General features: G+C 34.9%; 1 protein-coding gene across 4 annotated transcripts in view; it reads left to right on the top strand.

The window, feature by feature from the left end:
* si:dkey-100n23.5 (cyclic AMP receptor 3) overlaps nucleotides 1–17,874 on the top strand; it is a 676,569-nt gene that overhangs the window by 87,042 nt on the left and 571,653 nt on the right. For all 4 annotated transcript variants that reach the window (XM_039745090.1, XM_039745091.1, XM_039745093.1 and 1 more), the window contains one exon: nucleotides 945–1,005. In XM_039745090.1, the coding sequence (XP_039601024.1) occupies nucleotides 945–1,005 (61 nt within the window). The remainder of the gene's footprint in view (nucleotides 1–944; nucleotides 1,006–17,874) is intronic.

A 17,874-nucleotide genomic window follows, 5' to 3' on the forward strand; every position in this document is an offset into this window, starting at 1 on the left:
AAAGTAGATAGCACTTCCAGTTGTCCAATTATAACGAAGCCTTCATATCTGTGTGTTTCTTACAAAATTTCAATCGCTTATCTTTGTTTATAATACAGGTTTATATTTGCAAAGAACTACTTCTGTTAATTCGATCAAACTGAAATTTTACATCTGATTTTTTTTGGTCAGTAATATACCACTGCCAGTCACCTGATCAAGATCAAAATTTATATCTAATGATATGTAATGGTCATACAAAAATTTTTATTATTTATCTCTATTTATATAATTATAGTAATGCACATGTAATAGTGCTGATACATGTTAAGATATTATTTCTAGTTATCTGATTAAGGTGAAATTCTATATCTATGTGTTTCATACCCTAACTAAAGATGATATTTTTCATTTCTTATAATGCATTTTCACATGAAAAACTACTATACAAAATTTCAATTAATTGTTTATTTAAACTATGTACCAGTTTAATTGAAAAAATTTGAAATGTGTTCAGGTATAGTACTACTTCCGGTTGATGTACGTTGCTCATAAGTTCTTAGAAATCTATTATTTTTATATGACACCTATATCCCAAATTTCATTTATCTAGCTTAAAGTGTTCTCAAGTTATCATGTTTCCATTCATGCACACAGACAAACACTTACACTAAGTCTAACAGTCTAAACTGCTGAAATGGTCAAAACATGTTCAGGAGCGCATGAAATGTGGAGATTCATCAAAATCTTGAGGATGAATTTTTTTCATGATTGCTATACTTTCCCTATACTGTACTATGTATATGAGAAAGTAAAAATATGATTGGAGCAAATCTGAAGCCACAGTGTTGGGGAGAATTTATTTGATTAAAAACCTTGTCTTCATACTATAAATTAAACTTTGCATTCCTGTTAAAATGTGGGGAAAAGAAAATATTCAGATATTTTTTCCTTATGTGTATTAGGGAGACATCCGTCCAGATGGATCCCTATGCAATTTCCAGGCTTGGTGGCTAACATATTTTGGTGAGTATCTGTTGACTTCTAAAGTTACAGCTGTATTCCTGATTTTTTTAAACAAAGATTGAGAAACATGAAAGTGTGAATTTAAAAGTTTTTAATAATATATCCTTTTCAATTACAGAAACTTAGAATTTCAGTTACATAATATGTTGTTTTATTTATAAAAAGAATATTACAATTTATTATTCATCAGCACTGGTATTTTAACATCCAAGAAAAGTCTTCTGTTTAAACTGGTTAAAGAATTCTGTTATAAAGTAGTGGGAATAGTTTGCTTTGGTGTTGCTGAAAAGTAATTAATGACTAGATTATCTTCACATTCTCTTCACATCTCTTCACATTCTACAATTTGGCAGTGTTTGTGTGAGATTAAATAGGACATTGTAGTTTTATATTGTAATGTGTAGAGTACATGTCCTTGGAGCCCATGGTTATGATATATAATGCAGACATCATGCCACATGGCATTCCAAGAGTAGCTTTGTGAAAGTGAAGTTCTACCAGACTTATTCCAGTGGATACAGTTTTTGCGGAAACACTGAACAAGTTACTAATTTTTTTACTTATGGAAGTAGACAGTAGTATAAAATATTGAACATGAGTTAAAAATCATGGTCATCAAGGGCCAAAGTGGCTGCAGGATTTTTCTCTAGCAAATTTCTTAATTTAATGTCAATCTGCTGTTAATTTATCTCTTTTTTATTAGGTGGTTTGCTCTGGATTCATTCTGTCTCAAGAAATGATTAATATTTTCACTTTTACCTTCTCATTAAAATACTGAAAGATATTTCAAGGTCATATAAAGTAACCTTGACCTTGATCTTGTTTATATATAATCAAAAATAAGCTAAATTGGTGCCACTTTTACCTTCCCATCATCATATAATTGCTTTTTAAAAAAAAATAAACATTGTATTTAAAATAATTTTATTTTAAGAAATATTAAAATATTTATTTTAATTTGATTTATTTCTTATTTGTGTGTTTTTTAAGACACTGGTTGTACTTCTGTTGTGTTCATGTGGATGTATTTTGGACAAAATTGTGTGTTACTGAGTGTATTTTGTTCTCTAAAATAAAGAAAAAAATCTAGAAGGTCAATTCTATTGATTTTTCCGGAAGAGTAAACTATAGGTTGGGTGGAATTTTTCACAAAGACTAATGATAAAAGGTACTATAAACAGAATACTTTATTTTGGTAAATACAAAGCAGGAGATTTAGCTTTAGTTAAGAAATGAGTTGAAATAAAAGTTTGTTGCTGCACCCACCCCATGATGAACCACCTGGAATCGAGTTCTAGACATATCTCAAGGATAATTAAAGCAAACAGGATGCCCCTGACCACAGTTTGAAGTTCCATTGAAAAGGGTCTGAATATTTATATGAAATAGAGATTTCAGTTTTTGATTATTAATACATTTACAAACCTTTTTGACCTTTACTTTGTCATTTTAGGTTATTAAGTGTAGATTGATGGCTATAAATTGCATATTTATCTACATAAAGTTAAATCTACAATTCAGTAAAGTTTGCAGAAAGTGAAGTGGTTTGAAAAATTTCTGAATTCAATGTATACCTCATTCTGTGCATGCAGAAAAGGCAAGATCTGTGTGAACAGTTTCAAGGAAATAGTGACAGGCATATTGAAATATATGCAGATGCTTGGGTGAGTCTTGCTTATATTTAAAAGTATTAAACATAAATCATGCCAGAATATGATTCATGTTGTGAATCAAACTGGTGTTATGTGTACAGTTAGTCTCTTTTTTGTTAGTATTGTTGTTGGTACATTTTGACCAAAGTTGTTTTAATGTTTGAGCAGGATGTAAATTGCATGACCAATTGGAAAGTTTGAACAATTAGTGGCGGAGGTTGAAAGAAGTCTTTCTGTGTAACAGAAAGAAAAAGAATAGTGGGGGTTGAAGCAAGAATCTATCAATAAAAGCTTGTAAGGTTGAAGTCTAAGTAAAACAATACTCAGTCCGTAAAGTTTTTCTTTGATTTGTTTGCTCAAGTACTAGTGTTTGGCAACATACTTCCTTTGAAAAATGTATTGTTCAAATACTGCTTGCTAAAAGTGAGCAGCTTATATATAATGACTGCAATAATGTCATAGGTAACATAGTGCATGCGTTATGCTCTCAGAAACCTATCAGCATCATAGTGAAAAGACATACAAAATTGAAATCTTCATAAAATTCAGAAATTTAAATTTGAGGCGTAGATAATAGCAAATACATAATTACTTAGCACTGACCCCTGTTGATCACCACTCTTAACATCAGCCAATTCTGAAACAGAGGGTGATGGTGCGAGGAACCTCAGCAGCAAATGACGTTGGGAGTCGTAGTGGACTTTACACCGTCAACTTTTCGATAGTGTTAGAAGTCATTAAGAAGGCAAATTGAATGTTAGCTTATATAGCACGATGTGGGGAGTACAAGTTCAAGGAGGTTATGTTAAAGCTTTATAATGCACTGGTGAGGCCTCATCTGGAGTACTATGTGCAGTTTTGGTCTCCAGGCTACAAAAAGGACATTGCAGCCATAGAAAAGGTCCAGAGAAGAGTGGCTAGGCTGATTTCAGGGCTGAAGGGGATGAATTATGAAAAAATATTAAAAAAGCTTTTCAGTTTAAACAAAAGATTAACACTAGAATCCCTGAAACCTATGAAAAAACTCATAATCCCAGGCCACCTTAAATTCCTTTACATCGTCAGCATGGCACTGCCAGATCTAAACACTAGCATGGCAAATTGCTTGCATACTTAAGTGACTTTAGTACATAGCATAAAAGTGTGCAACATCCGAAAATGAATACAGCAAATATGTACACTAACGGTCAAAACACCTCAGTTTTTCCAGTTTTTCTTCAGTTGAATTGCAATGAATGACCTGAAGTGGTGAAAAGGTAAGCAGTAAAATATAATAGGTTCAAATTTAAAATTTAGGTTAGTAAAAAATGAAAAAAAGAAATTTATGAATATTGCAAATGGGCCTTCTTCATGGAACAACTAATAGGTTACATCCTACAGATAATCTGCATCAATTAAAGTAAATTAAGCCTTGCACGTTGCAGCAAACAGTTTGCTCCAACTCCAAGTGTTCCAACTTCTCTTGATTACTTAAAAACCCTCTGTCTTAAAGCAGAGATGGAACAGACTGTATTACTACACTGTCCTACGTGGAAAATGTTACACTGTAGAAAGTTGTAAATTCCAGTGATAATGGCCAGAAAACTGCAATTAACAAATTAATTAAGACAGAGTATTATTACCCTTAGAAGTGTAGGCCTTTCATTTAGAGAAACTTAAAAAAAAGAATCTAAGTGTCAGTGAGTACAGTATCCTACACAATCTAAAGGCAATTGCAAACTGGAAGAAATTTTGATAGGAAGAGATCCGGCAGACCCAAAGTCCCTATCCAATCAGAAGACAAGTTTCTGAGGGTCACCAGATTACTTGAAATGCACCTCAAACAATGCTTAACAGTGGGCGAAAAAAGCAAGTCTTAAATTCAGTTGTGATGAGACTTTGTGCTGCATGTTTGACAGGGTGAGTGGAAGTAAGAAAGTAATTCCTTAAAGTAAAAAATAGGGCCTTGAAATTCCGGCTGTGGATTACTGCACACTGGATGAATTTCTTATGGACTGATGAATCAAAATTTGAAATCTTCGGTTCATCACACAGGGTGTTTACACTCAATTGAGTTGGTGAAAGGTCGGTTCCTCAATGTGTGACACCAATTGTCAAACCTGGAGGAGAACATGTGCTGGTCTGAGGTTCTTTTGCTGGAGGTAGAGTTGATGACTTGCACAGTGTGACTGGTATTCTGAATCAAAAGGATTACCACAGTTTGGCTGTTATATCAGCAAAAGGCGGCAACTTTGATAATCAAAAATATGAATAGAATTTTGTAGACTAAATGATTCCTTCACTTATTTTCTTATTTCCTGTTGTTAATTTGTTCTATGCCTTGATTTCATAAAACATTAAGACATTAAACTGCTAGCATTCCTATAGAAACTGTTAAAACTGAAGTGTTCTAAAGCTTTTGGTAGTATAGATAGTAATAAACAAACACTAGACACTAATGAAAAAAGTCAAAGGGAAATGTTATATTCATCGAAATGAGAAAGTCAAAAGAACATTATGTGGAGAAGTAATTTGATCTTCAGAGCCAAATGTACAAAAAAGAATACTGTACAGAAAATAAAAGCAAAATGAGCATTAAGTTAAATTTAATTTCTCCTAAGTAGCACCAAGCAAAAATATGGTCAAAACTAGGACACCATTCCTTCAATAAATCTTTTATAATGACGCGTTTCACTAAACAACACAGCTGTGAGCTACAAAAATCATGGCATTCAGTCCATACACTAATTTTTACTTTACTGTTAAATTACTGTTAGATTTTAAAATAAACTATATTGCTGTATTTCTAAACTGCAGTGAACTTTCTATAAATATGATGTTTGTGGCCATTTGTTATCATACCAGTGTGTGTAAGTAGCCTCAGCATCTGCGATCAATTGGGTACAGTTATTCAAGTAATGGTAATAAAAAATTTGATCAATATCTATTTCTATTATACTACTCTCTAAACAACAAACAGAACAGAATGAACATGGGCAGAACATTAATCTGGCCTGTGTAAACTGCACATAAAAATAAGCATATTGATAAATTTGACCAGCAAAAAAAAAAAAAACAACATTTTCTTTGATGTAATATACAGTGGAACCTCGGGTCATGACCGTAATTCTTTCCAAAACTCTGGTCGCAACCCGATTTAGTCGTGACCCGAAGTAATTTACCCCATAGGATTGTATGTAAATACAATTAATCCGTTCTGGACCATACAAACTGTATGTAAATATATTTCTTTAAAGATTTTTAAGCACAAAAATAGTTAATTATACCATAGAATGCACAGTGTAATAGTAAACTAAATGTAAAAACATTGAATAACACCGAGAAAACAATGAACAGAGAAAACTAACATTGCAAGAGTTCACGCTATAGCCTTACAAACCGCTCACTGCAAACACTTTTTTTTCATGAGTTTTAAGCACAGGGAAAAAAATGAACATTTGAAAAATCTGTAATTTATACAAAAACTAATCATAAACAACCAAGGAAACTAATCTTGCAGGAGTTTACACATAGCCTTACGAACCGATTGCTGTAAACACTTTTTGTAACGAGTTTTAAGCACAGGGAAAAACAACAAACAAACAAACATTTGAAAAATCCTTAATTTATACAAAAACTAACCATAAACAACCAAGAAAACTAACCTTGCATGAGTCAAGTTCTGGCATGAAGGAAGTGAGGAGGAAATGGGTGGAGAGGAGATTACAGTTTTGAAGTAAAGTCTATGATGATGCGGGTTTGCTGCATGCTCCCATCTTGCTTCCGTGAGCCCTTAAACCAGTCACTGTCGGTAATGTTACCGATGAGGACGACAGTGAGCCACTACTGTACAATGGAGCAAGGGGATGGTGCAAAAAGTGCCAAGTGCTTTTATTAAAATCAACAAAACAACAGTCAAAAACAAAGTCCAAATTAAATAAAGTGCAGTGCTTTCAGAATCCATCAATAAATAAATAATCCCATAAAAACAGAAGTGAAGTGGAGGTTATAATCCAATAGAAAAAAGTCTTCATTAAATACAACGAGGTTAAAACAATGCTGGAAGCAGTCTCCTTAAAAACAAGCTTGGTGCATTCTTTAACTGGTGACCCCCTCTGCCTTCTTGGCCTTACGCGGCCAGCCTTCCTTCTTCTGGTCACTCCAGTTCCTTGATCGCTCAGCTGGAGCAACTGCTTCCTTCTGCCCCACCAAGTGTCAGTCAAACATCCCTGCTTGGGCTCACTGTCTAGCTGCCTGCCTGCGAGCATGCGCTCGCTCACTTGCACCGGTTCTTTCCACACTGCTTCCTGCTTACTTCCTCACTCCGCAACCTCTGTCTTTCTTTTCTTTTTCCTCCCTTTAGCCGGCCTCGCGCTTCTATTTATGAACAGGAATTAGCAGCTGTAGCGCTGCGATTGTTTATTTAAAACTGGCCTCTTGACGTGATGCACGTCTGACCAAGAACAATGTACTGTACAGGGAGAGACTGAACACGTGCGTAAATAACCAGCGCGTACAAACCGGGAGGGAAACGAAATAGAGCACAAAGAGTTCACAGCGAATGCACAGGGAGAGACTGAAAACATGTTGAAATCATCGTCGTGTTCGAACCGGAAGGGAAACTGGCTTGTTCGTCACCCGAGTGTGTGGTCATGAATAGATGCAAAAGTTTGGTGAACTTTTTGGTCGTAACATGATTTGTATGTGGTCCGAGACGTTCGTGACCCAGGGTTCCACTGTACCATATTTAAATATCAGGTGCTAATTTGTAGCTATGTCAAAGTTCCCATTTCTTGGGTGTTCTTTTTTTAACTGTAACATTGATTTGACCTTTCTTCTTCAGGATCATCACTGACTAGAACTTCCCCCAACCTTCATTAATTGCTGTAAAATAAAGCACATGTTTTAGGATTAAAACTAGTTTAGGCTTCCTCACCAAAACCAACATTTTGATGCTTTTCAAAATTTCTTCACTTCTTGAAACTCAATTAAAAAGTGTTACCTGTGTCACTAATGGGCTGAATTTCAAGTTTAGAAGTTTGATATGTTCAGGAAAACACATTAAACAGCCAGGGTAATACATATATCCTATTCACGAAGACTATTGTTTCATAATTAGCTAATAGTCTAGTGCTAAAGACACATAATAATTTACAGTTTAGCTTTAAGCTAAAAAAAGTAACATGTTGTACACTATGCCTGCTATACATGTATTTGCATATCCTTGATTTACAAATATGTAAAACATTAGTCTTGGCATAGATTAGCAAAATAGTGGCTTTACAGTTGTTAAGTTGAAATAAAATCTACCTGTATAATACAGTTAAAAAATCTTTGAACTATTTTACCAAAATACGCACAATTTAATGTATTTTGTTTCTTTTAGGGGGCTTAATTGACTTAAGTAGAACACTAAATTTCTTTGATGTTTTAGCAGTTTTATCCTCTAATGCTTTATTCATGCCTTAGAATAATTTATTGTAGTGAGCCTCAAGTTCAACTTAAGGTGACTTTTTTAAATTCATAATTGAATGAATATGAAGCATCAAATGATTATTTTTTTGTATCAGTTCTCAAGAAGATGATGCTAAAATGTATGATCTTTTGTACATGATTCATTTAATCAATACTGTAATACATATCTTTTCATGTGAATTTACTTCTCAAGTTTTAACTGTGACCTGTGCTTGAAGCATATGAACTCTAAATACATTTTGTAGCTTTTGTAGTGGATCATTATCTAAAAAAAAGTTATATTTGGTATTTGCTTCATGTATTTTCTGGCCAATTAATTTTTACTTTGGAATTAAAATGCAGTCCGTTTTTTGCATTCTTTTTTTTTACGGACATATTTTAAAAAATACAATTTAAAATTACCCTATTTTCAACATGGAAATCAAATTAAAAATCAGGTTAAAGTTAACTTTTTAATTTTGTATATTTTTTCAACAAACTTAATAAAACACATAACAATCCAGGTTGTGATGGTTTCATTACACATACTCAGGGAAAAATTTGGGAACCACCAATTAATCAACCCTGCATGTCTTTGGAGATGTAGGATGAAAGCTGTAATTCCAGTAGCAATAATACCTGACACATGTAGAACGTGCAGACTACACATGAACGACGACCAAGCAAATGATATGAATCCAGGTAGTCAGGTTTTTGAAGGAACTCCATGCCACATTTACTTACGATAACATTTTGATAAATCTATGTAGGTCAGCTGACCAACATCAGTGAACCCAGACAATTAAAATCTATTATAGTTTATTTTAGACCATGCATTGCGGAGCTATATTAAAGAAAATGTGAGGAAAAATCTCTGCTGGGTTTGCTGATCTGTGAACTTGTTGTCAAAACAATAATCGGCTTTTAACATTACACTATGGTACTTTTTGTTAAGCCAAACACATACACTCCAGAATTTCAGAAAATTGCCATGATTCAGAATGTAGACTGTGTAATCTCCTTAAGGAAATGGATTAAAACCAGAAGCTTTTGTCTTTTAAATCCTGAGCCTGTCACTGATTTCCCTGTATAGTTTTTAAGTTAAACACCTGTGTAATTTTCTCTATAATGGAAGTGTATGCAAAGGCTTTATGGTGTGTTATTTTTTTATATTTTTTATTTTAATGCGCCATAACCCTGGACTTTGGTTTCTTATTTATTAAAAACTATGACACCAACACTTTCGTTTTGCTTCAGATGCCCTTTAATGGCATATTTAGCTAAGCAAAGAATTATGTACTGTATGTATGCTGTTTGTATATCTTTTATGATATTATGAAGTAGCACTTTATTTTCAAAAAAGTGCTTCCAGTGTAATTCTAACTAAACAAATTGCATGTATAGAAGTTGTATTTATACATACTGTGCATAGGCAAGGGCTACATTACAGATTTTGCAAAAAAAGAAATTGAAAATGTAAAGTTTTTTAGAAGAGAAGATGGGCTGGTCAATACACGTATGTATAAAACATTTTCAGTCCTCCACATGAACATCCATTAGATAATTAACTGTTTGAGAAGGACTTACAGTTAGCTCTAAATGTGAACACACAGCTATCTAAAGAGACATCTAAAAGGATAATTGCATACAGAGATGAAACAGAGTTGCACTAAACCCAAAAGGCAAACAATGCATGTGTATTAATCTTTCACTATAACCTGTGGAACAAATGGAGAGGTATAGTCCCCAAAGAGTGAGGGATTTAGCGGAATGGTGACAGACATCAACTTTTCTATTTTTCATGGCTTTATTATTTCACAGACATTATTTCCTTCATGTGTCATTCGTATTTATCTATAACAGACTCTGGTACCTACATATTCTCCCAAGTTGCTCTTTAGCCTGCAATGTGATATTTTTTGCATCAGGGAAGGAGTCCAGCTGGATGAATCTTAACTCCACTATCTTACACACTAACTCCTCCAGTTTCACTAGGCTCTTAGCCTTGACAATGCAGGTTGTTGTAGAATAGCAAAACCATTAACTTAGCCCCACAAACTTGCTACACTTCCTCATGTTAGGCAGAACATTTCTCCCTTCTACTTTTAAAAAAAATACTGTAGAGAGAGAGGGAACTTTTAAATAATTGTTTAAACTAACTGAAACTTTTCAGGTTTGCATAGTGTTTAATGTTTGAGTCTGTTTCAGCTGTTTCAACTGTTTTAGGTAGAAACATGAGATAAAAACTTTTGTGGATGTTCTAAAACGTGGAAAAATGTTGTGTTGTGAACACACTGCAAACACCTGAGAGACACAGAGGAATACAAGCTCCTAAAAGACAATTGTTTGAGTCCAGGGAAAATTAACAAACCCTGAAGAAAGTATAATACTGTGCAAATTGCAGAATACTTTTCAAGACAGCTGGTATTTGGACTTAAAGCCATCCTATTCATATATACAGAGGATTCAGAAATTATTCAGACCTCTTTAGTTTCTGCACACTTTTTTGTGTTGTGCATTTTATTTTAAATTAATAAATGTTCCATTTTTGCCCATCAATCTACACTCAGTAACCCATAATGACAAAGTGAAAGCATCTTTTAAGACAAATTTGAATATCTCTTAAAAAATCAAAAACTAAATTTACTCATTCAAATATGCCTTCAGAACCTTAACTCAATACTTTATTGAAACCTTCTTGGCAGGAATTACAGCTTTTTACAGCTTTGAGTATTCCTGGATAAGACTCCACCAGCTTTGCAACTGTGGACTTGGGCAGTTTATCCCATTCTTCCTGACAGATCCTCTCAAGCTTCATTATACCTGGTGGAAAGTGTCTGCCTCTACACATATGTTCTATGGGGAGTAAGTCTGGGCTTTGGCTGGACTACTCAAGGACAGTCAGAGACGTGCCCCAAAGCCACTCCAGCATTGTCTTGGCTGTATGATTCAGGCCATTGTAGGGCTAAAAGGTGAACTATTGCACCAGTCCTTCATTCATCCATCCCTCTGTATTTGAATGCATTCATCCTTCCCTCAGTTCTGACCAGTTTCCCTTTCCCTGCTGCTGAGAGCCACCACAACAGCATGGTGCTGCAACTACTACACTTTACTTTTGGGATTGTATTAGGTAGGTGATGAGCAGTGCCTGGTCTTTTCCTGACATACTGTAGTACTTGGAGTTCTGCCTAAACAGTTCAGTGTTTGTCTCAGAGAATCTTTTTCCTTATGCCATTAAAGTCCTTTAAATGCCATTTGGCAAGCCAGTCTACCATAAATAACCTGAATGATGAAGTGATACTGAGATTGTCATCCTTTCAGCAGGTTCCTCCATCTCAGCAGATGACCTAACCAAGTCCCTTCTTGCCCAGCAAGGTTATTATAGTTAACCAAAACTAAAATGAAAACTGAAACTGTTATAAAAAAAAAAACATTTTCATAAACGGAAATAAAATTACAAAATCAAAATGAAAAACTAAAACTAAACAAAGCCATCAAAGTAGCTGGAAAGACTAACTGAAATAAAATATAAATTTACTAAAATATTTTTACTTTTAGCTTTTGAATGAATATCCTTGCTGCTAGTCTTTAGCTCTTGTAAATTTTAACTCTAAAACAGAAAGTAATCCACCATGACCCACCTGCATATATTCATTCCCTATTGAGAAGCCCAGACGGGGGTAGCAGGGGAGTCGAAGGTATTAAGGCACCGGGCCTCTTGTTGTTGGTTATTAAAAGAATGCTTCCTGTTATATTTTAAACTCGTTGTTTTCAGAAGACTTTTTTCTATATTTTTTAACCTCCACGTTTTCACTTGCTTTTATTGGATTATTTATTTAATGACTCTTTTGATGAAGCACTGCACTTATTTTGAACACTTTGTTTTTAGTTTGATTGTTTTTAAGTAAAAGCACCTTTGCACATTTGTACATCATCCCCTTGCTTTGTTGTTGTCTCACTGCTAAGCTCATCGGTAACATTACCGATGGTATAGGATTCAAGGGCTCCCAGAAACTGAAAGGGAGCATGGAGCCGAACCCGCGTCGTCACAGTCCACAGAGAGCTCCTTGCACTTCCTGGACTGTTTTTGTCCTGATATGCAGTATGAAATAGGCTTATATACACAGATGTATGCCTTTGTAAGACCTGTCCAATCAATTTAGTTTGCCACAGGTAAACTCCAATCAAGTTATAGTTTTTGATTTTTCATATATTTGCAAACATTTCTGAAAACGTGGTTATACTTTGTCATTATGGCTAATTGAGTGTAGATTAAAGGGCAAAAATGGCAAACTTATCCATTTAAAATTAATTAGCACCATAAAACGTGCAGAAAGTGAAAAGGGGTCTGAATTCTTACTGAGTCTTCTATGTATTGCTTCATTAATATTTTTGTAGCTAATGGATATCATTTTGTTTTCTGTTGAATGATACCATTTTGGGATCATTTCCTAAAATGTTTCTATGCCAGAATGACCCGAGTGTGTGTTGGGTGATATCAACATTGTGGCGGTATAAACATCAGCTCATTGCACCTCCTGGTTATAGGAGACTGTGGATACAAACTAACTCTTAACATGGAATTGTTGTTATTAGATTCTGTAGTTCAAGAAACCTTCACTCTGAATTTCAGTTCTTTGTTTAGTGGTTTGATAATTGTTTTTTTGACTTCATAGTAAGGAACTTGGCCGGTTATAATTGACTATGTCCCATTTCCTGGTTCTTTAATATCTCTAATATCTGCCAGAATTTGGCAGAACAGGAATTGGTGACATTAATTTTATTCAGAAGTTTGTTGTCAAATTTGACCTCCGATTTGTTCAGAAGATGGTTGAGCCTCGTGTTATTAGTTAATGTGATTAACTTAATAGAAAGAAATATCTCACCAATATCCTATATAGTAAGGGCAGGAATGAACTAATTAGCATAGTTTCATAAATAAACCAATGAATACTTACCTACTAAGGTGTTAAGAACTTTCACACTTTTATTTATCTTCTTAAGACAAAGGTTATGTAGTATGAGAATAATGTGTTGTTTTTATGTACATTTTCAGGCATGCTATAAAAAAGCATCTTGGTATATGCTTATATTAGTATAGGAAAGCATCAGTGTTGTTTTGTACCTGTTATGCATTTTTCTACGATCAACAAAAGAAACAATAACAGATAATTTGCAAAACCATTAGCAGTATGCCTGGATTTACAGTAGATGCTGGTACCTATGGGACATTTATGCATTGTTTGTAAGATGATCCTGTAGCCAGATGCCACTGAAGTGAAGACCATTTGACTGAAATTACAAGTTTGCATAAGTTATGGGAGCAAATCCTATCAGACTCTTTTTAATGTTGCATTTTCAGATGTGTCTCAAATGCTCAAAGAATAAGTGTCTCGTAATCCAGTTAAGAACATCCCATTTGTACCCAATTTATAAATAAAGGATACTAACAAAGAAATTTAAATACAAAAAATGTGACAAAGCTGTGAGAGTTCCTTCCAGACATTCATATATTCTAACTTTCGTCACTTTGCACCTACAAAATAAACAGTGGGTGAACAACATATCACATTGGTATGCTTAGAATGTTTCCATGTAGCTTTAAGTTAACTATGCAAGCTAGTTGGCCCACATTTAGGTTAAGTAACGGAGTAAACGTTAGCTGCCACTTTTGCTTCTTTGAAAGGGACCTCTCATAATTTATCACCTCATTTCAATATATACCCGAGAACAATCTGAACAAAAGTACACAGATATCCCCAGAATGTTTGGGAAGAGCAATGTGAAACAACAAAATATTTTTAAGCTCACCTGGAGGAATGTGAAATAATATGCAATGTATCAGTGTAGATTATGCCAGTTGACATTATTATAGTACGGTATATTAGTTTGTTTTTTTTTTTGCTTCTGGAGGTAAAAGAGAAATTCACATGACATCATTACCATTAGAACAATAAATATATAACTACTTGCATTAAAAAAGCTGTATTTCAGTTATGAATCTTTAAAGATTCAAGGACTTTGTAAATAAATTTTTTGAACCTTGAAGGTTAATATGACCTGTTAACCTGCTTTGATTTTTCTCATAGAAGACAGTACTAGTTGTTAGTTTAACTTTGTGTTGTTTATTTATACAGCCTACACATTAATAGTTCAGACTGACATGATCAGTTTGCCCCAGATTGTTAAATAAGTTAACTATTTTTGGCATCTGTGGCCTGATGGAGGATGATTGTTTACATATGTATTTTAAATATATTGTTATAAAGAACACTTCAAAGTATATGTATCATAATTACTTTGTAAAGTAAAAGAAAAAATTAAAAATCAAATGCAGATTGCCTAAAGAATGTTTCAAATGTTACATTATTTAAGTATTCAATGATCATGAATAATGCACTGAGGAACCCCAGGAATTTTGTGTTTTCTTAAAGTTAACAAAAAGGCTCAAAGCTGAAGTGCAGGGAGTCATTTTCGAGTATTGGAGTGCCAACCGGATGACCCTATTTTATAAACAAAACTAAACAAAAGAGATGCATGGTGGCACAACGAAAAAGACGGCTGTACAACTGATTCTGAGTTTGTACATTTTGAGCAAAAGTAGAAAATTAATTTAAAAAGTCATCACAATACAAGTTTACAGATATCCATTTTGAATAAGCCATTAATATAAAGAATTATATTGATGAAACAATGTGAGTGCGACCCCCATGCATCCTGGGGTGGTACAATTTACCTCAGCAGAGCTAAGAAGATGATACCCAACTGCACATGTGTTTATATATATATATATATATATATATATATTGTGAAAGGCTCTATATAGCGCCTGACCCGGCACAGACAACGCAGAGGCACGTGTACAAAAACACACAGGCTTTATTTTTTCTTGAGCTGTGTGACACGTCTTCCCCGTGCCACACAGTCCCAAAGCACAAACTCACAGCAAACCACAATTCTCCACCTTGCTCCACCACTTCTCCCAGACAAGCTTCGTCTCCTTCTTCCTCCCAACTCTGGCTCACCGAGTGGTGGTGGCTGGGCCGTTTTATAGCCCACCCGGAAGTGCTACAGGTGATTAACCACCTGGTCCTAATTGCACTTCCGGGTGGGGCTAAAAGCTCATCCAGCCGGGCTGTGGGAAGCAGGCAGTTCCCCCTAGTGGCCACGCCGGGCCCCAACCAAGCTGTGGAGGACTCCATCTCCCATGGAGCCCTGCGGGCGGCTGGGGAGTCACCGTCAGCCAGGGAGGCTGCCACCAAGCGTCCCAGGGGAGGTATTGGACTGCCCATGGCGGCTCCCCCAGAACATAAGTAGCAGGGGCGTCCCTGCCGGGCATGGGACCCGGCTGTCCTTCACTATATATATATATACTAGCAGAATACCCGCGCTTCGCAGCGGAGAAGTAGTGTGTTAAAGAAGGTACGAAAAAGAAAAGGAAAAATTTTTAAAATAACGTAACATGATTGTTAATGTAATTGTTTGGTCATTGATATGAGTGTTGTTCTCATATCTATCTATATATATATATATATATATCTACAGTATCTATATATATATATATGTTGTTCTCATATCTATCTATATATATATATCTCTATCTATCTATCTATCTATATATATATATATATATACTACTCGCTTGGCAGCGGAGAAGTAGTGTGTTAAAGAAGGAAAGAGAAAGAAAAGCAAACATTTTGAAAATAACGTAACATGATTGTCAATGTAATTGTTTTGTCACTGTTATGAGTGTAAGCTGTGATATATATATATATATATATATATATATATATATAAAAATACCAGCTTGAGCGATGTCATGTGTTTAAGAAGTTATGAAAAGAAAAGGAAACATTTTAAAAATAATGTAACATGATTGTCAAAGTAATTGTTTTGTGTATTTGGCGGCAGCGTCACAAAGTTGTTTTCGTAGCTGCATCAGAAAATGTACCACGACGTCTGACACGCCTCATTTTTACTGTTTTCTCAAAGCTTGGATTGACACACACACACACACACACACACACACACACACACATATATATATATATATACACACATATATACACATACATATCTTCATATCTACATATCTATATACATATCTACATATACACATATATATATATATACATACCTATCTACATCATATATACACACACATACATACATACACACACACAAATTATATATATGTGTGTATGTATGTATGTATGTATGTATGTATGTATGTATGTATGTGTGTGTGTGTGTGTGTGTATATATATATATATATATATATATATATATATAATGTAGATAGGTGTGTGTGTGTGTGTATATATATATATACACATATATATACTTCTGTGTATGTTTGTATGTGTCTATATGTGTGTGTATAGCTTTGGTCACTGAGTGCAAGGGAAAAATAATAAAATATAGTCTATAAGTTATTAAACAGTAAAACATTAACGCTTTTAAGAAGTACAGGTACATTGAGCACTACTGGAGTGGTTGGGTAAACTACATTTTAAAGACTGTGTAACACAACAGGTAAGTAACTAACAGCAGCTAAAATATATATGGATCATCTCTCGGTAGTAGATCCCTTTTGAAAGGCGCTACACGACGGCTGTGGTATAGAAATTACATTTTCTATGTGAACGCTCAAATTTGTGCCTCTGGTAATGTGCCTTACCGTCATTTAAAGAAAATTAGTTTTGTGTCCTCTGCACTGTTAAGAGAGAAAGGCTTTGGTTTGGGATAAAAGGTGTAAAGAAAGGAAAGTTGCCTTTTTCTTTTATATAGTATAGAGAGATGTGTTCGCTGACGTTATGATCGCCTTTTGGGGACAGTCGCGTGGGTCTTGTGTAGACTGGTGAGACGTCCCTGCCATTAATCAGCTGTGATGGCACTGTCAGTCCTCCACTGTGTGCGTGTCTTCATAATCCGAGGTGATGACCTCATAATCGTATACGTGCAAAAGAAAGTGTGAATCGCCTTAATATTATTTTTCCGTGGTGTAGAAAAGGGGTCCCGTGTTTGCACTTGTCTGGGCTATAGCGCAGGGGGAGGATGAAAAAATTAAAAGTGCTCACTTTGACTTAAGGCAGAAGCGCAGTCAGCGTCTCAAAGGCCGGCACAGCTATGCGCGCGCTGGCTGCTCGACTTTTGCTGGGCAGGAGACCACAGTTTTGCAGACACGTTCATGATATCAAAAGTCTCAGCTCTTTGGAGGTCATTCATATATTATATATATAGCAAAATCCCGCTACGCAGCGAGAAGTAGTGTGTTAAAGAAGTAATGAAAAGAAAAGGAAACATTTTAATAATAACGTAACATGATTGACATTGTCATGAGTGTTGCTGTCATATATATGCCTGCCTAAATAAGTCACCCGCTTTGCTCTTACTTTATTTACCGTTCATTTAATCATGGCTATTGGCGGAAAAATTATAAAATGGAAGGAGGATGGCTTTACCAAAACAATTATTGATGGCTTAATCGATTATTCATAAAGCTTGAATTGGTGATGTTTTTCTGTGTTAACCTCATATTTTTCAGACTTCTTCTCAAACTAAGGTGGTGCGAGGGTAAAATGAATCGGGATGCGCTGATCAATGTAATCGTGTACCAGGAAATCATGCATTGACAAAAGCTCCCTTTGCTTGTAATGCAAAGTGTGATTAAATGCATTATTTTTAACGCTTATGGAGCACATGCATCGAAGCTTCTCAGCTGTGCTTGTGCTAAGAAAAGGAAAGATTTTAAAAATAACGTAACACGATTGTCAATGTGACC

Source organism: Polypterus senegalus, chromosome 2 (assembly GCF_016835505.1).
Source record: "Polypterus senegalus isolate Bchr_013 chromosome 2, ASM1683550v1, whole genome shotgun sequence".
Lineage (NCBI taxonomy): Eukaryota > Metazoa > Chordata > Cladistia > Polypteriformes > Polypteridae > Polypterus > Polypterus senegalus.